Source organism: Hakea prostrata, chromosome 9 (assembly GCF_041222555.1).
Source record: "Hakea prostrata isolate BN-2017 chromosome 9, UWA_Hpros_2, whole genome shotgun sequence".
Lineage (NCBI taxonomy): Eukaryota > Viridiplantae > Streptophyta > Magnoliopsida > Proteales > Proteaceae > Hakea > Hakea prostrata.
In genome coordinates this window covers 37,217,526-37,243,076 of record NC_142608.1, presented here as the reverse complement: position 1 = coordinate 37,243,076, position 25,551 = coordinate 37,217,526, and the positions used below count along the sequence as shown (strand labels likewise).

Sequence of the window (25,551 nt, the reverse complement as noted above, 5' to 3'; positions counted from 1 at the left end):
GGAGTGTAAGAATGACCCTTCATTGTGGATAACAAATGCCTCCTCCTAATTGGTCAAACTGAAAAGACCACACCATGCACTCCTTGTGAAGGAAAGTCATCGAGCCAGTAAGTGGAGCGCAATACCTCCACTCCGCTTTGTGAAAAACTTGGAAGATCTCGTTTAGCTAGCGGGTGTTGAAGGAGATCTGCACCCCCTTCACATATCTCTCAATGATGAAGTCCTCACCCTCGTGTAAATGGGCCAAGTTGCTCTGGGGACGACGAAGAAGCATCATCTCCCTCAATGATGAACTCCCCACCCTCGTGTAAATGGGCCAAGTTGCTCTGGGAACGACGAAGAAGCATGGATAACATGGCTCCTCAGAATGCAACATAGGACATAACCCAATGCCTCGAACCCCTTCTTGACTCGAAACCGCGCTAGATCCCTAGTGTTAACATACCCTGCGTATTCTATAGGTAAGTAAGCGAACTAATGGACATACTGAATCAAGACTACGTCATCATGGGAACAACTGACCATTGAATTGTGGCACTCCCCTACCATGGCCTCGTCCTACTCGACCACCTCCACCATGGGCTGCTATCGCGAATGAATTATTAGGAAAATAATAGAAAAAGGAGGTTAGCATAGAAGTGAAATGAGATGAAGGGAAAGCAAAGAAAGGATTAAAGTGTTATGATATGCACGAGGTGTTACTTGTAGGTATCCCAAATTGACGACTGTATTGTTGAGGTACTCCTTTTTTTTTTTTTTTTTTGGTAAGGATATTGTTGAGGTACTCATACTAAGTTACTTGAGGTTTTCAAAAGCGAAAGCCAAATCCATGAAAGGTAACTTAGTAGGGTAATCGAGGTTCTTAGACCAAAGCAAAGGTCGAATCCACGCAAGATAATGTTAGGTTTTTTATTAAAAATCTATATTAAGTTTCAAAATTAGTTTTTGCATTTCTTTTATTTAATTATTTTGTTGTGTGTGGGACCCTTGAGGTTAGGGTGGTAATGAGGCACCATGAGTAAAGGAGGCCCTTCATGACCTTGGTTATGAGGCTCTTCATGACATTGGTCATGGGTCTTAAAGGTCTTGATCATGGTGATGAGGTGGGCTTACTTGAATGGTGGAATTACTCAAATTCTAACTCTTGACCTTTATTTCTCATTTCATCTTCATGACCATTCATGGCCATTACCATGAGTGGGGGTTAAGGTCTTTGAATGGGTTAAAGCCTATTCATTCCAAAGAAGTGAATATGAGAGTTACTTCCCCAAGTAGTGGGGAGGTTAGGTCAAGGGGGTTTATTCACATTAGTGGAGGAGGGACAAACCATTAATTCTCCATTAGTGGAGAATTGGTTCTCCCCTTGTTAGGAGGTGTGGTTTGGGCCTATATAAACCCAACCCTTCCTTGCATATTGTGTGCTATTGTGACTCTCCTCACTCACATTATTTGTTTTACAAAGTTCATTTCTTTCTTGAGTTGTCTAAGTGTTGTGCTCTAGCTTTTGGCTCCTTGAAGGGACTAGAAGAACTACTTCATCTTCTAGTTGGAGGTTGTTTTATCTTGGAGGTGGTGGTGCGAAGAACCCTTGGTAGTAGGGTGCATCAATTACCTTAAAGACAGCATTAAGGTGTGACTCAAGCTCTTCAGATTTGCTAAAGATCTTCATCTCTCAATTGTATTGCAATTTCACTTTTGTATATTTGGAGAATTTGTAATACAATTACCCCCAACAAGTTTAAGGTAATTGATTTGGAAGATCCAATGGCAAGTCTTGGAGATTGCGACTTCAACAAAGACGGAGACAACAACATTGAGGTTGTTGATGGAATTAACACCGGAAGAGATCCTTCAAACAATACCGTTGAAGGTAACGTCAACAAACAAGCTGACGACACATTTGTTGCCATAGATGGTATGAGATATCCATTCCTTGCTACTCATGATTCAATCCCCACTAATGTAATTCCAACAGTGACAGATCTTATCCCGGATTTGGGTAAGATGAGGATTGTCACTGAGTTCGACAAAATCGAACAATTTGGAGGTCAAAACTTCAAAAGGTGGAGGCAAATGTTGCTATTTGCCTTAGCCCAAATTGGGGTGGCATTTGCCTTGACTGAACCCATGGCAGAAAAAAGTAATGATCCTGTTAAGGAGGGCAAAAAGGTGGCTTGGATTCAAACGGACTACCAATGCAAGAATCGAATTCTGAATGCATTATCTAATGACTTATACCATGTCTATAGTTCATTAGAATATGCTTATTCGATTTGGGATGCTTTGGTTAAAAAATATTCTCTTGAAGATGCTGGTTCAAAGAAATACTTGGTGGCTAGCTTTGTAAATTTTACTATGAAAGATAGTGACACAATATCAACCCAAATTGATTTATTTCAAATTGTGGTTGGGAAGCTAGCAAAAGAGAAAATGGTCTTACCTGAAGAATTTGTAACCGGTGCCTTGATTGAGAAACCTCCACCTTCATGGAATGCTTTCAAGATGTCTATGAAACATAAGAAGACAGGATTGACCTTAGACCAGTTGGTTGTAAGGATCAAGATTGAAGAAAGGAACCGGTTCAAAGACAAAGGTGAAAAAGACCTTGGAGAAAGTCGCTTAAAAGCGAACTTGGTGGAAACCAACAAGCAAAACAAGAAGAGGAAAAGTCATCAAGAATATGATGAGTCTTCTAAGAAGAAGAAACTGACTTGTTTTGTTTGTGGAAAGGTTAGCCATTTTAAGAAAGATTGTAGGTTCAAGAAGAAAAAAGTTGAAAAGGTGAACCTAGTTGAAGATGATGTGTTTGTAGCTATGATCACAGAAGCCAATTTGGTTGAAAAACCAAAGGATTGGGTGTTGGATAGCGGTGCTACAAGACATATCTGTGGTGATCTCAAGATGTTTTCCTCCTATTCCATGGGCTCAAATGATGAAAAGGTATTTATGGGAAACTCCCAAAGTGCCCTTGTTATGGGAAAAGGTAAGGTGACTTTGAAACTTACTTCGGGAAAGACTATTGTTCTCACCAATGTCCTTCATGTGCCGGATATTAGGCGAAATTTAATTTCAATTCCTTTGCTTAATAAAGTAGGAATGAAATTAGCTTTTGAAAGTGATAAGGCAATTATCACTAAAAACAATGTATTTGTGGGAAAAGGATATCTTAGTGAGGGATTGTTTGTACTTAGTATTTCCAATGTTGTAATTGAAAAGGCTAGTACCTCTTCTGCTTACTTTGTTGTTTCGTCTAATTCTTTTGATTTGTAGCATGGTAGGTTAGGTCATAGTAGTGTAAAATATATCACCAAACTATGCAAGTTAGGGATGATCACTGAAAAGGTGGAATCTCCCAAGTGTAAAACTTGTGTGGAGGCTAAGTTAACCAAAATGCCTCACAAGACTATGGATAGAAAGAGTGATCTCTTGGAATTGAATCATAGTGACTTATGTGACTATAAGTCATATGAGTCAAGGGGAGGAAACAATTATGTTATCACCTTCATAGATGATTATTCTAGATATACCATGATTTATTTGCTCAAATCAAAGGATGAGGCCGGAAAGACATTTATATCTTACAAAACGGAAGTTGAAAATCAATTTGGCAAGAAGATTAAAAGACTTAGAACCAATAGAGGGACTGAGTATTTTAATCTTGATAAGTTTTGTGAGGAAAATGGAATTATCCATGAAACAACCGCTCCTTACCAACCGGAATCAAATGGGGTAGCGGAAAGGAAAAATAGATCTCTTAAAGAGATGATGAACTCCATGTTGTTGAGTTCTAATGTACCACTTGATATGTGGGGGGAAGCCATGTTGACTTCATGTTATCTATTAAATAGAATTCCACATAACAAGACCGGTATGGTTCCATTTGAAAAATGGTTTGGTAGAAAACCAAGTATAAAACATTTATGTGTTTGGGGCTGTTTGGCCAAGGTGTTATTACCGGATTCCAAGAAAAGGAAACTAGGTCCCAAAACATGTGATTGTGTGTTTTTGGGGTATGCGATAAATAGCACGGCATACCAATTCATGGTAATTAAATCCATGAATGATGTTATTGAACCAAATAGCATCATAGAATCAAGGGACGTTGAGTTCTTTGAAAGAATATTCCCCTTTAACTCCGACTTACCTATAAGTAAGGAGAGCCAATTGATCAATGGGGAGTTGGATCCAATTGATGAGAATATCAATCAATTGGGTATTAGTGATGGGAATCAATCAAGAACAACCAAACGACTCAAAAGACCCAAATATAAGGATGATGAGTGGCTTGTTTACTTGGTAGATAAGGATCCTCTTAATTATAAAGAGGCTATCACATCACTAGATGCCATCTTTTGGAAGGAGGCAATCAAGAGTGAACTTGATTCAATCTTGGCGAATAATACTTGGGAATTGGTAGATTTACCAATTGGCTCTAAAACTTTGGAGACCAAGTGGATATTTCGAAAGAAGTTAAAAAGTGATGGGTCCCTTGATCGTTTTAAGGCTAGACTTGTTGTCAAGGGATTTAGGCAAAAACCAAACATCGATTATTTTGACACATTTGCCCCTGTGTCAAGAATTGCCTCAATAAGAGTTATGTTGGCAATTGCGTCAATACATAACTTGGTCATCCATCAAATGGATGTAAAAACTGCTTTTCTAAATGGTGATTTAGAAGAGGAAATTTACATAAAACAACCAGAAGGTTGTATTGTAAAAGGACAAGAGCAAAAAGTTTGCAAACTTCGAAAATCCTTATATGGATTGAAGCAAGCGCCTAAGCAATGGTATGAAAAATTAGACAAGGCTCTAATTTCAAATGGCTTTATCATCAACAATGCCGAAATGTGCTTATATAGCAAGTTTCACGGTGGTAAAGGCATATTTATTCTATTATACGTAGATTATATGTTGATAATAGGGACGAGCTTGGCAATAGTGAATCAAACTAAGCATATTTTGATGTCTAATTTTGACACAAAAGACTTAGGGGAAGCTGATATGATTCTTGGGATCAAGATCATCAATCAAGGGAATTGTATTTCACTATCTCAAGCTCGTTATGTGGAAAACATACTTACAAAGTATGGCTACCATGAACTTTCAGCAGTCAAAACACCTTTTGAGGTGGGATGTCATTTGAAAAGGAACTTGGGTGAACCAGTGAACCAGAAAAGGTATGCACAAATCATTGGTTCAGTTTCATATCTTATGAATTGTACACATCCGGATATTGCTCTTGCGGTGGGAAAGTTGAGTCAACATACTCAAAATCCTAGTAAAGAGCATTGGAGTGCAATTGATAGATTACTAAGGTACCTAAAAGGTACTATAGACTATAGTTTACACTATAGTGGTAAACCAACAGTTTTAGAAGGGTATTGCGATGCTAATTGGATTTCGGATACAAACGAATCCTTAGCCACTAGTGGGTATGTGTTTACACTAGCAAGTGGTGCAATCTCTTGGAAGTCCACAAAGCAATCATGTGGAACAGGTTCTACCATGGAAGGTCCGAGTTCATAGCTTTAGAGAAGGCGAGAAAGGAAGTCCGAATGGCTTAGAAGTTTAATGGCGGATATACCATTGTGGGAAAAACCGACGCCATTGGTATCACTACATTGTGATAACCAAGCAGCTATTCACTTAGCCAAGAATAAGGTTTACAATGGTAAAAGGAGGCATATACGCCTTAGACACAATCTTGTGCGACAGTACATAGATGAAGGAATGATAGCTATCGATTATGTGAAGTCAGAAAGGAATCAAGCTGACATGTTCACAAAGGCTATGTCTATCAAAAACTTGTGTATTGCATCTACAGGAATGGGGTTAATGCCTAATCCTCGGATCACATGATGGATACCCTACCTATGTGAAGAGGCTAGGCTAAATACCTGAATTAGGTTCAAGGGGTACAAACAAAGTCATGGGAAGACCGTCGTGACTACCATTTATAATTATTCCATTCTAGGGTGTAGATGAAGGTAATAGTACTACCACAAGGGTAAGGTTGAGCGAAGCTCTTAATTAGTCTAATCCCAAGGAATGTGGGGGGGTGTTAGTTGTGGTGCACATCAGAGACTAACCTAAGTGGATGTAGGTGGTTTGGCCGCTGCCAATGAGAACTTATAGGCGAGTTCTTTAAACATTCATGAATCCAGGATAATGGACATGGCCGGTTCAAAAGTCCAATGTGTAGTGTAAAAGGTAGCTCCAAAAGTCGACCTTTGGGACATGGATGATGGGGCGGTCAGCTACACTAATGAGGAAAGGTTCAAGGAGTCTGACTCTACCCGTACTCTGTAGCGCGACTCATTAGACCTAGTGTAGGTTCAAGTCCGAAAGACACCTACAACGATGTGTCCTTTAGTGTCTAATAGAGTCACAACACGAGTCCTTTTTTGCAATTTTGAAACTTGTGGGGGATTATTAGGTTTTTTATTAAAAATTTATATTAAGTTTCAAAATTAGTTTTTGCATTTCTTTTATTTAATTATTTTGTTGTGTGTGGGACCCTTGAGGTAAGGGTGGTAATGAAGCACCAAGATAAGGGTGGTAATGAGGCACCATGAGTAAAGGAGGCCCTTCATGACCTTGGTTATGAGGCTCTTCATGACATTGGTCATGGGTCTTAAAGGTCTTGATCTTGGTGATGAGGTGGGCTTACTTGAATGGTGGAATTACTCAAATTCTAACTCTTGACCTTTATTTCTCATTTCATCTTCATGACCATTCATGGCCATTACCATGAGTGGGGGTTAAGGTCTTTGAATGGGTTAAAGCCTATTCATTCCAAAGAAGTGAATATGAGAGTTACTTCCCCAAGTAGTGGGGAGGTTAGGTCAAGGGGGTTTATTCACATTAGTGGAGGAGGGACAAACCATTAATTCTCCATTAGTGGAGAATTGATTCTCCCCTTGTGAGGAGGTGTGGTTTGGGCCTATATAAACCCAACTCTTCCTTGCATATTGTGTGCTATTGTGACTCTCCTCACTCACATTATTTGTTTTACAAAGTTCATTTCTTTCTTGAGTTGTCTAAGTGTTGTGCTCTAGCTTTTGGCTCCTTGAAGGGACTAGAAGAACTACTTCATCTTCTAGTTGGAGGTTGCTTTATCTTGGAGGTGGTGGTGCGAAGAACCCTTGGTAGTAGGGTGCATCATTTACCTTAAAGACAGCATCAAGGTGTGACTCAACCTCATCGATCAGTGGTTCGTTCGGTTGCTACTTCAAGCTCTTCAGATTTGCTAAAGATCTTCATCTCTCAATTGTATTGCAATTTCACTTTTGTATATTTGGAGAATTTGTAATACAATTACCCCCAACAGATAATGTCCCATGTACTAGAGTAGCATGATAAGCATATGACAATGCATGGCTATAATATTCCCACAATACTCGGTGCACTTACCAATAGAGGCTTGTTGGGTGATCAGAGGTATAAAAAGGAGGGTATCAAAATGAGGACGTCCACCATCTTATTTATGGGTTTTCCAAAACGATGGCCGAACCTATTAGGAGCTACAAGGTAACACCATGATACTATTAACTAGGTACGTCCGGTTTCCCAAAGCGAATGCCAAATTTGTGAGGGTCATCCGAGAGTATACTAGGATTATCAAGTTGGGTCTACTCCAGAACTAAGGCCAAATCCACGAGGATTTCCTCTTGGAGAAACCCATGTTAACTGGGATATTCTCAGTGATTATCTACTCGTACTAATTTATTGTTATGATAGGGATATTCGTAATAAGGTACTCTTATCAATATCCCATTTCCAAAACCTTTAACTCTGCATACGATTCAGTTGGATTTTTGTTGGCGCCTGCGCAGGTATCTCCCGCACAGGCACAGGAATTTGACATCTGTTACTTGTTTCATCCAACCATTGAGAAATAAGGGCATTTTTGTAATTTTATTATTTTTGCTATATAACTTTTGTATTTACAAAACTAATCCCTGATAATAATTAAATTTACATGACAATGCCCAAATAACCTAAAGACGCCAAAAACGAGATTGTGTGAATCTGATCTCTAACCCAGAATACACCCAGCAGCCATAGCATAAGAAAACATGGATATATCCCACGGATTCAACTATTTGATTTGATTCTTTTGAAACGCTCTCTGGATTGATGGAGCATCCAGAGACGTGATAAACATCCTAAAATTTTATCAATAAGCGCCAACGCAAGGGGACATGAAAAGCAATTGTGATTGCTTTCCCCACGAGTGAATAATGATTTACTGCAAACAGAAAAAAATAATAGATATCCTCCAAACTATTCAAATTCTTAAGAGACTACGACCAAACATTCTCGAGTTAACGCGATAATCTTATATCTTTTTTGTTCAACAAAAAACAATTTCTATAATCAAATCATCTCTGATTGTCTCATTTTAAAGCGATTCCCATTGGATTAGGTAATCTCTAAGAACAAAATGATGAGAATGTCTATCCGGAGTTCTAGATTGAGAGCATTGAGCTATGATCTGCTCAAAAATACTTATGGCTTGCAGACATATTTTGTATATGCCAAGTGAAAATTTTATTTTTATTTTTGGTGAGGGTTTTGAAGAAGATGAGTTCGTCCAAAGGATCTGCAACTAAGATTAAGAAGACGGATCTAGAGAGAGGACGAAGAATAGAGGAAAAGTTAGGGTTCATGGTTTGCTGGATCTCTTTTTTCCCAAAGCTATGAAAGAAGCTTTTTTTGTGAATTTAATTTATTTGGATGTGAATTGATGTAATTTATAAAAGTTTATAAGTTTAATTACCAACCTACCCCAATACTTTAACCCTTAACTAACACGCCTGCGCAGGCGCAAATAAAAATCTGATTCAGTTTAGGTTGAATTAATTGTAGATCGTATCTCCGGAATATGTCCCAAACTCTAGCCGGTCAGAGTCTAAACCCGCATCTGCATTTCCGATTTTAAATTCACAAGACATCCCTGCTGTCTTAGACAAGCGAGCCGTGGGTTTTTGTCTTGTACAAAGTGGACAATGTTGCTCGCGATATTAAGGAATTAAGCTCTACTTTTGGGAGTTCAAGAGGGATCGGCCCAAGCACAGACTTTCCAATTAGAGCTGGAGTTTATTTGTTCCAACAGTGGGCATTGGAATGCTATTACCATACTCAGTATCCCCTGGTCAACCCATTTGGTATACAAGTTTGTTGGATCTATAAAGAAATTTGTGTACTCTCTTTTTTAATAACTCCATAGAATTCACAATATTTAAAGTGGCACTACAACAGGTTCAGCACCATTAGGTCTGATTGTGAAAGTTAAACTCAAGGTTTAAGGCAAGCAAATTTTACCATTTGTATAATATTTGTTAATTATAAAGATGAAGAATGTTGCCGTCATGAAGTAAAAGATAAGGGTTTTATGACTCACAGGATTGCTAAGAAAGCTAGACGGGAGAAAAATGAATGTCTGGAACTTCGATATATGAAATTCATGATTTTATGTCAATCGACAATTCCTTTTCATTCAAAAGATAAGAGTTCATTCAGTTAGAGAACTGTCATCAAATGGGAAGACGATGCCCATATGGGGCAACAGTATAGGAATTGGGATCAGAGTTCACAATACACTCCCTAGCTAGAATGGTGACAGCTCAAGTGCAAGATCTAAAGCAAGGAATTTAGATGGAATTAATAATCTGCAGGTTCTGAGTTATTTAGATCTTAAACCGCAACAAGTCCTAGTAATGAAATCACTTCCAACTAGAGCATTTGTTTACCTATAAAATTGGGTACTGTGAGAAAAACCAACACCATGTGGTGTCAGCTGAAACAAAGAAATGGTTAACTGCCAATAAATGCAAATGAGCTGTTGGTTGACAAATGGTGTAAAATGATTTTTATTTGTTCTTGAGCTTCACAATATGTTGACTGCCTTGTTCAATCTACAGATACCTTGAAAGGCTTTTCAACGGAGAACTCTAAACCCAAAAAAACGTAAAAACAGAAATCCCCCAGAAATACAAAAGGAACTTGGAGTACAAGATGAAAATAGACAGGAAGTATACCTCAATAATAGCATCAACGTTATTGGTGAATTAGATGTCCTCTCCAAATAGGGAACAGATAAAGGGAAGACAGAAGAGACCCAAAGAAAGAAGATGTGCGAACCAGCTCTGCACAGGTTCTGTTAACAGTTATTAACCAAGCCTTCCATTGCAGAGAGAACACACTTCACCACACCTCAGAATGCTCATTAATCATTTCGGAGTGAGCGATAAATAGCTCAAACATGCAGAATTTGAAAGCTTTATTCTTATCCTCAGAGACCTTCCCCCACCCCCTTCTTCTTCTTTTTTTTTTTTCAAGTGCTTCTGGATTTCTAAGATGATGTAAACATTTTATTATTAAGGGATACAAATAAGGCAAATAGGCACAGTTGCATACCAAGCCTATAGTACAATTATCTTAGTAATAAATTACATAATCAATGATGCAGTGGTAACAGAAATGCCCAATATAAAATTCTGGCCTAGAGAATTTTTCCTCAGCCACCTCATCAGCCTTTGATCGGCTGATCTTGGAAACAATCTGAAGAGTTGTTCACTGAAGATGACAACAGATCAGCCTTCCCTAATTAAGTGAGAACCTCCAAGGGCCTCTGTTGCCCATAGAAAACAACCCTATCACAACAGCAGAGACTCCCTTAATCAATAATCCCTGCTATTCTCATACTTTCATAACAACATCATACTTAAAGTCTTCACTAACAACTCATAATACTGGGACACAGAATCTATTAGTTAACATAACTCTTACTAAGTTCTAACATATTCTAAATAAAAAGCAGGCGTCCTCTTTGATAATGCATGTAGGTGTTACCATGGTTGGAGATCTTGAACTCAAGGGCAATCTCGCCCTTCAAAAAAACCGAGATCTCGCTCAAGCTGGCAAGATCTCCGCCGAAATATTGTAAATCTTGGGGGCTCAACTCGAGTGAACTCGAGAGCCTATCTCGGGGGGTTTTAAGAGTCAGGGTGAGCTGATACTTGGCATTTAGCCTATTTTAGGCCTTGTTAAACACATCAGTACCTTAGATTTGTAAGAAAACAACCCTATGTATGAATTCCAACTAGACCCTAAGTTTGAAACCCAAAATATTGTAAGAATGAAAACACAATGTTATAAAACATGAAAGATAGAACCATTAATTGATATAAACGAAAACTAAGTACATCAAATAAGTTCAGAATTCCATCTATATGAGTACAATACAACATCATCATTCTCGACTCTCGAGAATACAATAGTTAGAATATCATAAGTATATAAATCATAACTTCATAATAGAAGGAAGTGAGATGAAATCAATTAAGGCCTAGCTCCACCACTGGAAGATGTTAAATATATGTTTAATCCAGACTCAAAGACCCTACTCTAGAACATTTTATTTGGGGGGAAATTTCACCTTGCTTGAAGGACCCTTCAAATGCCTTCATTGATGTTGTTTTGTTGATGTAGATGTGCTATAGTGTCCTGAGACATGTTGCAGGTGAAGATCCAGCAAGATTTAGGGGGGAAATCTGGCCAAAATCGCCCTTGCAGGTTGCTATAGAGATAGGAGGCGAGAGGAGTGAGAGGGAGATGAGACAAGATTGGGATATCGTCTCGACTCAAGCTAAAGAGGGTAAAAACCTTGGATTTGACCGAGATGCTTGGTCAAACCGAAATCTTGAACCGAGATCTTGACTCGAGTTGGAGTAAAAAACATCTTGACCCTCGTCTTATCTCGCTGGGCTAGAAGTGTGAGATATCAGCAAGACCTCAAGAGGTCTGCTACCATGGCTGTTACTAGTAACGGTGTGATACTGAATGCATGACTGTAATACACTCCCCATTCTTATTCACCACTAGGTAAGCCCTTCTCCTACTGTCCTACATCAGGAAACTGTATCAACAGAGAATTCGATCATCTATTTCTCCTGTATTTGTTTTTAACAAAAGTATAATTAAAAATTTTCAAATAATGATCCATTGCTAAATATTTTTCCCATCTAAATACTTCTTTGTTCTGTTTAGGGAATGAGAGAACCGCTGCTTATTTTCCCTTGAATCTTGGAAACAACTTCCAATGCGTGTCGGTTGCACTACACAGTCGAGACCTATTTTACATCAGGAAACTGTATCAGCAGAGAGTTTCAATCATGTATTTGTCCTGTATTTGTTTTTAACAAAAATATCATTAAAATTTACCAAATAATGATCCACTGTTAAATATTTTTCCCAGGTTTTACGCTTCACCTTCTTTCTTCTCTTCCCTTCTATTCTTTCTTCCTTCAGGAATGAAAAAACTGCTGCTTATTTTCTCTTGAACTTTGGGAACAGTTTCCAACACGTGCCTGTTTTTGTTTCTTTGTACAACACTGGAGATCACTGATGGAAAAACCAGAGTGGTGTTTTTGCATTACTATAATGGACTTCATATGGAAAACTTGACTCTGCTGGCATAATTTCTTTTCTTTCTCTTTTTTGATAGTTGTGTTCGACGTTTTTCAAAACACCATAAATGCAAGAATATATCTATAAACATATTCTCCCCAACCCCCCCCCAAAAAAAAAAAAAAAAAAAAGAGGAAAAAAATCAATGTCAATATACGTCATGAAAATACAAAAGCTCCCTATCAGATTTGTGACTGCACCAAGTCCTTATGATTTCTACTGTAGGAACCAGCATGGTAGGAGATCTCGCCACTAAGAAAAGGCAAGATCTCGGTCGAGATCTACCAAAAAAAGGGCGTTGTCTCAGTGGCCCATCTCGATGGGTTTTAGGGCCCTGGTTGGGCTGAAACTTGGTATTTAGCCTATTTAAGGCCTTTTGAACACATTGGTGGCTTTAGATTTGTGAGAAAATAACCCTAACTATGTCTCCTAAGTCGACCCTATGTGTAAAACCGAAATTCTGTGAAATGCAAGGTTAGAGACAACATGTAATGTAAAGAAATCAAGTAATTCAAGTTAATGAGTTATCAACTATCAAGTATCAAATATAATAACATTACACATCAAGTATTCAAGTCAACAAGTGATCAAAGTTCAAACTATCAAAGTAATAAATTGTTAAATGTCTTCAAAATTTTACAACCATAAGAATTAAGAAGTTTTAGACTTTTAGTAAGTCATAAATCATAATCCATAAGTTCACAAGTCACAAGACTAACAATATCACAAGAGTACAAGAGACAAGAGTAACAAGATTAGAAGATTACAACTTACAACTTACAAGACTAAGACTAAGAGTATTACTCAGCATTCTGCATCAATTGATTCTGAACGGTGGTCACATATGACTCCCAAGTTAATCCATCATTTTAGTATGTCACATATCGGTTTATATGGAACTGATATGTCTTCATGTCAGAATACTGGAGGAATAGCACTCTGGGATAATCGTCAATCATGGGTGGGTGAAAGTGCCATTCTTGTTGTTGTTGTTCATATTGTTGAGTATGTGGGTAGGGGTTTATAAACCACTCAGTTAACAACCCACCTTCACTCCCATATGTGTACTCTCCAGGTGCAGGGTCTTGAAGAATAGTATGACCTCCATAAGAAGAATACCCACTGTAATCTGACCCGGTGCTGTGATCCCCGTATTGGTACCCCGATGACTGCCAACTGTCCAAACTCTGCTGTTGTGAATCACTCTGACCATGATCTAGGCTCATGCTTCCCATGTTGAATTCAAGATCATGCATGCTCGCATCATCATTCGTTTGCCCTTGCCCCTAGTTTGATCTCTTCCTACTCCTAGCATAAGTCTGAGAGATAAGGGAACTGTGGCTCACATGTGTCGGATGACTCAAACCTGGTGGAGGTGACTCCCTTTGTTGACGGTGACTTCCACCAAAAACACAACCAGCCTGACTGCCTCCATGACTCAAACTCGATGGCTGACTTGGGCCACTTGGCCCTCTGGTATCATCGGCATCATCTGAATCCCCACTACTAGTTGTCACCTCAGTTGTTTCAAGTCGACCAAGTGGCTCCACAAATGGCACAGTTGGTCCTTCTGATGCTGCTATAGCAGCCTGACCCTCATCAGAAGATACGTGCTCAGCCACAGCATTTGGGCCCATAGCAACAGCAATGGTAGGATCCGGCTGCCCTCCTGGCTCATCCAGCACTGGGCCACCTCAATCCCTAACCCACTAATATATGACATCATCTTCCTCATCTTCTGCGGGGGGCTCGTGGAATATATCAATCAACTCAATCGGTTCACAATTGTCGTCATCTATATCATCTTGTATGTGCCCTACTCTCAATCTCATGTTGTAATGCACATACACTAAGTCCTTGAGCCTCTTACACCCAATCTGTTTCGTACCTTACTATAGATGAGCGAGAAGGTGCTTCAATTCCTCTCGCAAATAGAGGATGAGCAAGTTTGTGAGAGTACTTTAATCGCTATGTCCCTGAGATTTGGCACACTAGTTCCATAAAGCACCCACCAGTCAGTTGCATAACAAAAAATAAGAATGCATTAGGCAAGTAAATCTTCATATTTATATAACTTATCAGTTATCATTTATAGAGTTATAGACTTATTGACTTAATGACTTATAGAGTAATGGACTATTTACCAGGATCATTTCTTTGCCTAGTTGCAACTGCAGAAGGCTTTCCAAAACTCCCAGAGACATCCCTGAACTCCCTGATCTGTACACCAATTCTTCAATTATTGTATTATGTATATGTTTATGCACTAATGCAAGAAGTTGAAGAAACAATTGAATAAGTTCTCACCTCTCCATTAATTGTCCTTTGCATGACAGGATTTGACACAAGCTTCTCCACCACGTCTTGCACCGCATTCATGAACTTTACATCAAGCCCCAGATCATTCTTGTAATGGTACTTTGGGTTGAGGTAGTAAGCTTGCATTGTGGAAATAAAAAAATTGGTTAGTAACTTAGTGATTTGGTTGTTTACTTGTTTATAAATTATAAGTTATAAGTTATAACTTATAACTTATAACAAATTAATAATGTAAATTAAAGTATACAACAAAAACTTAAAGACTTAAAAGTGACTCACTAGCCAAGTGCAAAGGATGCATCAAGTGCATCTCCCATCTATTATCGATGATCCTCTCGTAAGATTTGAAGGAGCTAGAGGCAGCAACTCTAACCAACTCTTTCATTTGCTCGAGGGCAGCATATATGTGGGACATTGTGGGCTTCTTCTCCGAATCCACCATCCTTAAAACAAACACAATAGGCTCTATAATGCCCAGAGTCCTATTCAGCTGCCTCCAAAAGGAATCATCAACAATGGTTTGTTGGGCTAGTACTGCATCAGGATGGCTAGATCCACGCCAACCAAACCACTCCTCACTTGCAAACATGTGTCGTAGACCCACCACTTTCTTCTGGAAGCTTTTCAGAGCTACATAGTTGGTGACGAATCTAGTCAATCCAGGTCTGACTAGATCACCCTTACAGTGGTTCCTCATCATCTTTAGCACATAACCATGGTTATAAATAAAATTACTTACCCTTCTAAACCTCTCAACCACAGTATTGATTGACTTTCTTTTCCCCAAGTCCTTCAATATAAGATCAATCGAATGTGCTGCACATGGTGTCCAAAAGAGGTGGATCCTGCAGCTCTTCTTCCTCATCAACATTTCACCAGCTTTTTTGAAGTTAGCACCATTATCTGTGACAATTTGGATAACATTCTTTGGCCTTACCTCGAGGACCACCTCCCTAAGAAGCTTGTAAAGGTAGTCAACATCTTTGATTTTATCTTAAGGCATCCACGGACTTAAGGAAGGATGTCTTTCCATTGTAGCTCACCATAAAATTAATGATGAACTGTCTAGTAGGACTTGTCCATCCATCAGCCATCACAGTAACACCATATATACTCCATTTTTCCTTTAATGAACCAATGTATTCATCCACCTCCTGCTTTACCTTGGGTCAATATTTATTCATTACTTCCCAAGCTGTTGGGCCTTTAACCCCTACACCTACCCTAGCAACTGCATTGATCATCCCCTGATAGTATGGTGTTTTGGCTACATTGGTTGCAATGTTGTGTAAAGCATGAATTTGCTGATTGCCAACCTAGCTTCCTCCTCCCTACTGCTATCTCTACCTCCAGCAAACATATATGGAATGTTTCTTTGATAGATGTCTTGTTGCTTAAAGAGGGAAGGGTCTTGGTCAAATGTGGAATCATAATGTCTAGTCTTCCTCCTCCTTTCGGTCCTCTCAGTTCCTTGAAAACTATGTCTAGGTGGCATGGATGCCCCTGACCCCGAACCACCTACTCCCCTTATCTGTTCATATTGCCTCACATTCTCAACATGTAAGGACTGTCTACTAGCTTTCATTGCAGCCTTTATCTGTCTCCACTCAGCCCGTGACTCAACACCCATAACCCTCCTCCTCTCTTCATCGTCGCTTGACTCCTCATCAACATCAAGAAAAGGTCTAGATAGCATTGTATTCTCAAATTCCCTTTGCTTTTGTGCCATCTCGTCCTTTTTTTGTTTCCCTCCCTTTAAAGTTGCTGCAATTGCTTTTTGCACTTCATAAGGAACCTTGGGACACTTGGAAACATCTTTGTAACCACCAACCAAATGTTGCTTTAATCTGGTTGAACCACCAAAATTCAAAGTCTTGAGGCAATACTTGCATCGGGATTTCTTCTTGTCAGCAATCAGTGGATCCCCATGTTGCGAAGCAATGTCCTAAGTCCCACTACTAGTGCCGCCACTACCACTAGTTGCCATTTAAGATTCAAATTTACAGCACTGAAAGTCTGAAATACATACATGAATGTTCCCAAATAATCATTAGAATAATTTTTAGATACATAAAAACATGTAAAAACAATTTATAAAACAACAAAACACACACTTTGTTCTAAGATAACATATATACAATGCTCAAACAAACATGTTTGTATTTTTTAAATAAACTACATAATATGAGCATCATTTAAAAAAAAAAACTGATAAATTTTTAATAACATATTATTTTTTACAATTATTTTATGTAAAAATAATTAATAAAACAACAAAACACACACTTTGTTATAAGGTAACATATATACAATGCTCAAATAGACATGTTTGTATTTTTAAAATAAAATACATAATATCATTTTTTTTTTTTAAAGATAATTTTTTAATAAAATATTATTTTCATAATTTTTTTAGTTAATTATTTAAATACAAATATAAAAATAAATACAGCAAGCATGATAATCAAAATATTAATACATGAGATTGTAGCCCTCTAAATGTAGTTTAACATAAATAATAATCACATTCATATCATAAGTATTTATTTATAATTTATAATTTTAATTTTTAGATCATATAATTTTTAAATACGAAAATTCAAAAAAAAAATTAATAACAGAAAATTAAAAAAATTTTTCCATGAAAGTGTAGATCAAAGCTTTATCATCAACATATATTTATACCACACTCATACAACCATTGAAGAACCTTCTATTTGAAAAAAATTCAAATTTAAGGGAAAATCTTACATGTCTTGAAGATCACTTGAAATAGGCTTGAATCACTTGAAATATGTTTGAATCTGTTGTTGTAGATGAGTTGATGATGTTGCTATGTTGAATCCCCAACAAATTCCGGCAAAAAATCGATTTTTCCGGCCAAAATGGAAGTTCCAGCGAGAGAGAGGCTCGAGAGAGGCAAGATATGCCTCTCTTGAGCGAGACAGGGGCTTTTTAAAGCCCCTAAAGTAGTCAAAATCTTCCCGTTAGCGAGATCTCGCCGAGATATTTGCGAGATCTCGAACCGAGATCTCCCATCTCTCATCTCTCGCTGACCCTCTCGTCTCGCTATCGTGAGATAGCGAGATATCTCACGAGATCTCCCACCATGGGAACCATAATGGTATTTTTGCATACGTATAACGTAAAAGTGCAAAAAGTAGGGAATCTTATAAAAATAGTCGCCCCAAAGGGGGGGGAAGAGAAAAAATCAATATCAATAGCTCAATATATGTCATCTGTTAAAGATGAAACTTACCCATCAGATCTGTAACTCTGCAACAAATTCTCATGATTTTTATTCCAGGAACCAGGATGGTTTGCATTCCGATAACAGCACTTCACATGGAAAACCTATGTAAGTCTCTCTGAATTTGAAGCATAGTTGTGAACATGGTTTTAATCTCATGTCATCTCAAGGTTTCAGCCAAGTCAGGACCGCCAAAATCACACTGAAACCTGGTAGAATATCTGCCATGTTTACGTGGGTTTTATGGATTTTTTTGGGTCTGGTTGTTCTTGGATAGCCTATTTTAATAATGTCTATAAACACATATCCATGGTTAGTTTGACTAAAGAACAACACAACTTGGTCTCTTGGATTTGCACATGCTTGGTAGTATGTGGACAAAATTGAATTTTGTATTTCACAAATCTAAACATGGTTGCAGTATAAATTTACATAAATGATAAGCAATTTCAATTGATAACCAAGTTAAACATCAAACCTACATTAAGATGTGTACAACACAACTAAAACTTTTATCAAAAAAAAAAATAACACATAACTAAAACTACCCAGAAGTAGTCAAATATCAAATACAACTTTATTCATAGGAAATACAAAACCAAAGAAGTTCCTCTAGACACTAGACTAATGGAAGCTGCTATGTCAGACTTGGTGTGCATTATGATTCTGACACATACGAATCCCACGTTGTAGAGACTGAAAATAACCAAACAAAATCTTATACCACAGACATGTCTGTCGCATCATCAACATATTGCAGGTAAGAATCCTAGTATATGGATCACAAAACTATGATGTACTAACACCAATACCCACTGATCCACCATCATACAATCATGTAGTGCTACCGTGTATGGGTATATGGTTGCAGATGTGTAAGGTAGGAGAACATCCTCACCGACAAACGACAATCTAGCATGGTTTTCAAAGCATGCACCTAGGCGGTAAGGCGGTTTTTCAATGGCCTTATTTGCCATCGCTTTGTTGACATGCAGTTTTTCAGCTGCTTTTTTGCCTAATTGCTATCGTTTTTTCGCCTTATGCACCTTATTGCCGCCTAAACGTCAAAGTGGTTGCTTTTTTGACATTTTGTACATAATAATTTTTTTTTTCAGATTTTTTTGGATCAAATTTCATTCTACAAAGCCAAGTCATTTCGGAATCGGGAATCAATGAATCATTAAATGGACAAGGCATTTATTTGGCATCACGCTATCATAAGTAAAAATGTAAATACTACTTTCATTTTCATACTTATAATTTGATATAGTTCATAGTCGTATGTTATGATGCTTGATGATATGAACTTATGTTTGTGTTCTTTTTTGGATAATCTTTCATAATTATGATTCTTGAATGCTTTTTTTTTTTTTTTTTTTGGATAAATGTGATTCTTGAATGTTTGTTTAGCTTATAATAGAAAATTATCAGTTTAAAAGTAGTTATATTGAAAAATTTTGACCCAACCGCTTTGATCGTCTTATTTATGCCTAGTTGCCGCTTTGTCACCGAGTGCGTCCCCAACCACTTTGGTCGCCTTACTGCCTTGACAACCAATTCAGTACCACCATACTATGAGTGGGATATCTGGTTAACACTAGAATCCGGTTGAGCAGGCACATGCTCCTCCATCCCAGCCAACTGACCATATGGGTTGAAATATGACCCACTCTGCTTCAAGGGTGCTATCTACAAACTACCATTGCCTATAATGGTGCATGCCAATATCCACTCGATTTGGTAACCCTCTCGCCGATACTCAATTCATTGATAGAGCCTAATAATTTATCAATATCCATCATATAAGTCTGTTTACTAGGTTGGAACTGGACACAGGGCCCTTTTGAGTAACCCCTAGTCCTAGAGGAGAAGGGCCTGGTCTTATGATGAGGTAATCCACCATAGTCTTCCTCTTGTGTTATATGTGTATGTTGTGATTCCCTAGTGAATCTGATGGGGCTCCCTTTATCTGGTAATGGAACCACATAATACTCCCAAAGTTCATCATAGTCATCATCACCACCATCACCTCCACCATTGCTAGCATTGCCTCCACTAGTAGCATCCTCTCCAATATCAGAACCACCACAAGTTTGAGTCTGACACTGATTAGGAGCTTGGTTCTCATCCAACTTTGTGCCTAACTCGAAGGTTGAGCCTGAGTTTGTACCCCACAGTCCCCATCACCACTAGCACCACCTAAGGAAATGGACCAATCTTTATCATATGTAGTAGCATCAACTCCACCTATAGATTGGAATGGTATGCTAATCATAGTTGTTAAGGCATCCCCTAGGCGACGCCTAGACCTCCGAACGCCCTATGGGGTCGTAAGGTGACCGTCACCTTATTGTTAGGCTATAATGCGGTCGCCTCGAACCCCAAGGCGTCCGCTTTTTTTTTTCTTTTCTTTTTTTTTTTTTTTTTGATTGTTTTATTTTTTAAAACCAAATCAATGATGCCAAATTGAAGGCAAAGAATTAATTGGCAATTAGAACCTAATGATCCACAATTAGTAACCTAATCCAATTTAAATAGCATGTTGAAGCCTAATGATCTCTACCTAGGACCATGTTTGCTAAAAAACCTATTTTCTTCATTACTATTTCGTCTTTTTCAGAATAGAAGGTTCATTTGCTACCAAAAAAAAAAAGAATAAAAGCTTCATTATCATCAAGACAAATGAATGCATCAATATATGCCATATAGGATGACTAGAATATAATCTTTTTCTTTTCCCTAACACATGTTCATTCACAATCACAGCCAAAATTTCACTTAAAATGCCTCGACCACCTCAAAAGTGCCTCGAAGGGCACCTCGTTGACTCATCGCCTCAACTAGCCTAAACTACCTCGCATCACCTTATCGCTGTGACAACTATGATGCTGATGCATCCTATGCATGTAACTGACCCTCATCAGCCATGAACTCAACATCATCAATACTAGCTTCCTCAACTATAACAAAGTCAAACCTCCCTTTAAGCTGATCCAAAAGTGGCTCACCTCTATTTACATTTCAAATATCATTAAATTTGTCATGTTAATTAAAAAAACATTATAGATTAGTACCGGACTCATCATGTATCCAGTCAATGTAGCTTCTGTACAAAATGTCCCAAATATGTCCCTAAAACTTTTTATCTACAACCATTTGTAATTATGGTTAGGTTATTACCAATGACTTGTTCACATTATTAACTTATTTCAAATGAAACTGCTATCCGACCTCAGTGTTGCTTATAGATTGGAGGATGTTATTGAGTTCCAACTTCACAACCACTTGCTTCACTGCCTCTTTCAAGTCTGTGTTCAATCTAAGTTTATTGTTGTCTTGGTGCTTGGGGAACAAATAGTATGTTTCACAATTAGAAGTTCCCAGTTACATATTGTCATCATCAATTTGTTAATTGATGTCATGTGTACAATGGTAATCAATGACCTTCAAGAAAGTTTCGCTGCCTCTAGCATTTATGTTGTAGATAGAAAATTTCCTTCATCAATTAATGGCAGCATGCAAATGTGGCAAGGCAGCGCCTTCAAAACAGAGTCCACCAAACGTATGACGCTTGTCACTGGGTCCATCATTTTCACCACATCACCCAGTTGTCTCTAGAAGTTATCACACGCAATGGTAGCCTTTGTTAGCCCACCTTCCCGAATGCGATATCCATTTCACTCAAACCACTCTTTATATGCAAACATAGATCTAAATCTATATTTCTAACTTTTAAAGCTCCTCAACAAAGCAATATTGATAGTGGTGGATCCAGAGGCAGAACTACATAAGGGCCGAGGGAGGCCATGTGCCCCCCCCCCCCCAAAAGAAAAAATTTATTGAAAAGGGAAAATTTTCCGAGTTGGAAAAATTTTGAAAAACATTTACCTAATAAGCTATTTTAAAAAAAGTTTTATTCAAATGGATTCTATTTTTGAAAATAATTACCAAACCCAAATTTTGTGATAATTTTTCTTGCCCAACTGATATGCTACAATGAACTACCAAATTACCCTCAAAGTCAAGTCTTTTATATATATTTATAAATTTAGTTAGTATTGTTTTACCTTATTAAATAATTTTTTTCCCTAATTCAGTTCCTATTAAGTAGCTAAACAATCTCACGTGAGTCTTTTTCTTTAAAATAAAAATAAATAAATAAATAAATAAACTCACGACTCCTCTTGTTTTGTGAGGTGGGAAATTTAGAGAGAGACACTTCTCTTATTCATCTTGTTCTCTGTGGCGGACAATTTACAAAGAAGTGTAGAAGTCCTATTGTTTTTCACTTGCAAATCATTATCACTAATCTCTGATTCTCATAGAACCAGTGAGTATTGTGTCTTTTACTTTCTATGTTGTATTTTCTTTTTTTCCTTCTCACTAATAATACAATCTTGCTATGAGAAAAGTTTTTTTTGTGTATTGTGGATATATTATCATAATCATATCATCATCTTTGCCTTTTTTTATTCTAATGACCTTGGTTTTTTTTTTTTTTTTTTTTAACTTGAATTGGCTGATAATTAAAGATGAGATAAGCGTTTTCACTAGAATTCCAACTACATCAAGTAGATTCTTAAAATTCTTCGCCTCTTCAACACTATAAAACATAGGAAATTCTTCTTCTTTTTTTTTTATGTAAAAGAGTCATGTGAGATTGCCTACTATTTTTTAGGAATTGAAAAAAAATGTTTTTTAAAAAGGTAAAAAAAAAAATACTAATTAAATTATATATATAAAAGACTTGACTTAGAGGGTAATTTGAGTAGTTTATAGTAGAATATTAATTGGGTTGAAAAAATCGCCACAAAATTTAGGATTTGATAATTATTTCCAAATATAGAATCAATTTGAGTAAAACTTGTAAAAAAAAATATATCTATAAGGTTTTTTTTTTTCATAATCTCTCCATCTGGGAAATTTTCCCTATTGAAAATAATTTTTAAAGGTAAAAATAACGAGAATAAATGCCATTCTCAATTATTTATAACCATTGAAACCCTATTTTTTTAAGTAAGAAAAAGTTAAATCCCAATTAGAAACCAACTCATAGTCCTAAAAATTTCTCCTTTTTTTTTTTATGGAACAAATATCCTTCTTTTTTTAGATGAATAAATAATTCATTACTAAAGAGGATAAAAGAAAATATAAGAGGACAACGGACAAAGCCCAAGCAAAGCAAGACAGAGGCCTCAACTAACAAGCAACTTGAGAGGCATCTAGCCTAGCAACACCTAAGAGCAACAATAAAAGCAAACTAGTTACACAAGGCACAAGTGGCCCAAAGCCATAATAACAAGCAATCTAAGAGGCATCGAGCTATGAACTACCTAAGAGCAACAATAAAAGCAAGCTAGTCACACAAGAACAAGTGGCCCAAAGCCCTACAATCAGACCAGAAAATACAACCACAACAAGTAGACCAAAAGGGCAGTAAACCCCACTAGAACGACGGAGTCTCCCGATCGGTCAGAGCCACGAGAAGCATTCCTTACAACAATGTGCAGGGACCTACGCAGCATCACCACATCAATGCAAGGGTTGGTAGCAACACAAGATTGAGACGAAAGAATGAAGTGAACATATCAAAGTTGAAAATAATTCGGGGTGTTCAACAATGATGGGCCTCATGGCTTTCCCCAAAAGCTAGAGAGGCCATCAAAGGCTGGAATCCTCAACGAACTGAAATGAAACCTTGAAACAGGAAGGTGAGGGGGCAAGAGAAGGAGAAATAGAGGGAGAAAGAAACATCTTGATCCGAGAATGAACCCTATTCAGAGAAAACAATTATGATGGCCCTCACGGCTTCCCCTGACGCCAGAGATGCCATTAAGGACTAGAACCCTCAACGAAGAAGCTAAAACCAAAAACAGAAAAGGGGAGAGGGAGAGAGAAGGAGAGACCATACTTGGGATCGAAACAGAATTAGAGAGATCAACAACAATGGCCCTCATGGCTTTCCCCCAACGCTAGAGAGACCACTGAAAACAAAACCCCTCAACAACCATAGACGGAAGCCTGAAACGGCCATTCTCTTTTCTTCTTTCTTCCCCCTGAACTGAAAGGAGAGGGTGGAGAGGAGATGAGAAGTAGGGAGAAAATGGAAGCAAGAGCAGAGAAACAAGGAGGAGATGAGATCGAGAGGGGGAGAAGTAGAGAGAAAGAAAGGAGAATCAGAGACCGAGGGGAAGGAGGCAAGGAGACACAGGCGGACGACCTATGTCTCTCCGCCTCCAGAATCACCCAACACTACCACGGCAGAGATGAGGAGGAAAGATGTAGAGGCGGTTTCTTACTACTTATTTTCTCCTCTTTCCATTCCTATTTATTCTCTCTACTTTCCTTTCCTATTTTCTCTCTCGTCTTTCCTCACACCTCATGGCTTAGGGAAAATTTGGAAATGCTAGTAGACATTGGAGTTTATTCCTAAATCTTCTCCACAATCAAATATTCTCTCTTTCTCAATTTATTATTTTATCTTTTTTCTGTTTTTCTTTCCCTTCCCCTCTTGATTTCTCTCTCTTTCAATTTTTCTGTTATTCTTTTTTAAGAAACCAGGAACTAATTTAATGTTTTTTCAGTTTAACTATAGAACTATTTTATTTTTTTCAACATTGTATTGAATCTAAACAAATCACTAGTATCTAATTCTTATTCTTTATAGAAAACCAAGGACTAAACAATCAAAAAACAATTCTAAAGCTATTGTTTTTTAACAATTAGTTCAAAATTGTCTATATTATTGTCTACTGATTTCTTTAGTTAGGCTCAATTTTAAATCAATTACTAGCTAAAGAGTTCAACAATTTTGTGGGAATTGGAATACAAAGTTGAGTTCAATTTCTTTTATAATTTTCAATCAATACAGTTGATGATGGACTTTCATCCTGGACCTGTCCATCCATCACATAATGGTTGCACCATAACTCTCTTAGAATGGCCTCACCTCAGCTAAGTACTCGTCAACCTCGGTCTTCTGTTGTGGAGAAGATATAGATTACTTATCTCATATGGTGTGGGCCCCTAACAACCTAGGTTAACCATAGCAATAGTATCAATTATAGTCTGGTATTGGGAGCTTGTGCAGTGTTTGCTGGGATGATGTTCTACATGATTGACTTTGTTATTGACTCATTTACCATGCCCTTCATGTTCTTTCAAACCCACTTGATCTTAAGCTACTTATCCTGCTTCTCGCCAAGCATTTGGAGATCCTACTGTAGTGCAAGATCAACCCATGTAGGAATTATTAGCTGTGGTGGAGCTCACTAACTCTATGATATCCTGAAAGGTTTAGCTAAACCATGAAACATACGACTTGAACTAGATGTACCACCTCTAGCTGCTCCAGCTCTAAAGGTACCAGCTCTTGCACTACGTCTTTGCCTCTCCTACTCCTCAGTTAATGATGCCCTACTTCTTGCTATTGCTTGACGCAATTCCCTAGCCTTAGCCGCAGTTTCTACATCACTAGCCACATAAATAGGATCATCATCATCACCACC

At 37.8% G+C, this 25,551-nt stretch overlaps 1 protein-coding gene across 4 annotated transcripts in view; it reads right to left on the bottom strand.

The window, feature by feature from the left end:
- The window catches only part of LOC149005188 (protein STICHEL-like 3), a 98,966-nt gene that overhangs the window by 29,835 nt on the left and 43,580 nt on the right, over nt 1-25,551 (bottom strand). Inside the window, exon 9 of one of the 4 annotated variants that reach the window (XM_089168795.1) lies at nt 8,410-10,357. The exons of 1 other annotated variant lie outside the window; for it this stretch is intronic. In XM_089168795.1, the coding sequence (XP_089024921.1) occupies nt 10,210-10,357 (148 nt within the window). In that variant the 3' untranslated portion in view covers nt 8,410-10,209. Of the gene's footprint in view, nt 1-8,409; nt 10,358-10,385; nt 10,659-25,551 lie in introns of those variants that run through there. 2 more of the 4 variants (XM_089168794.1, XM_089168796.1) reach the window with 2 other exon arrangements.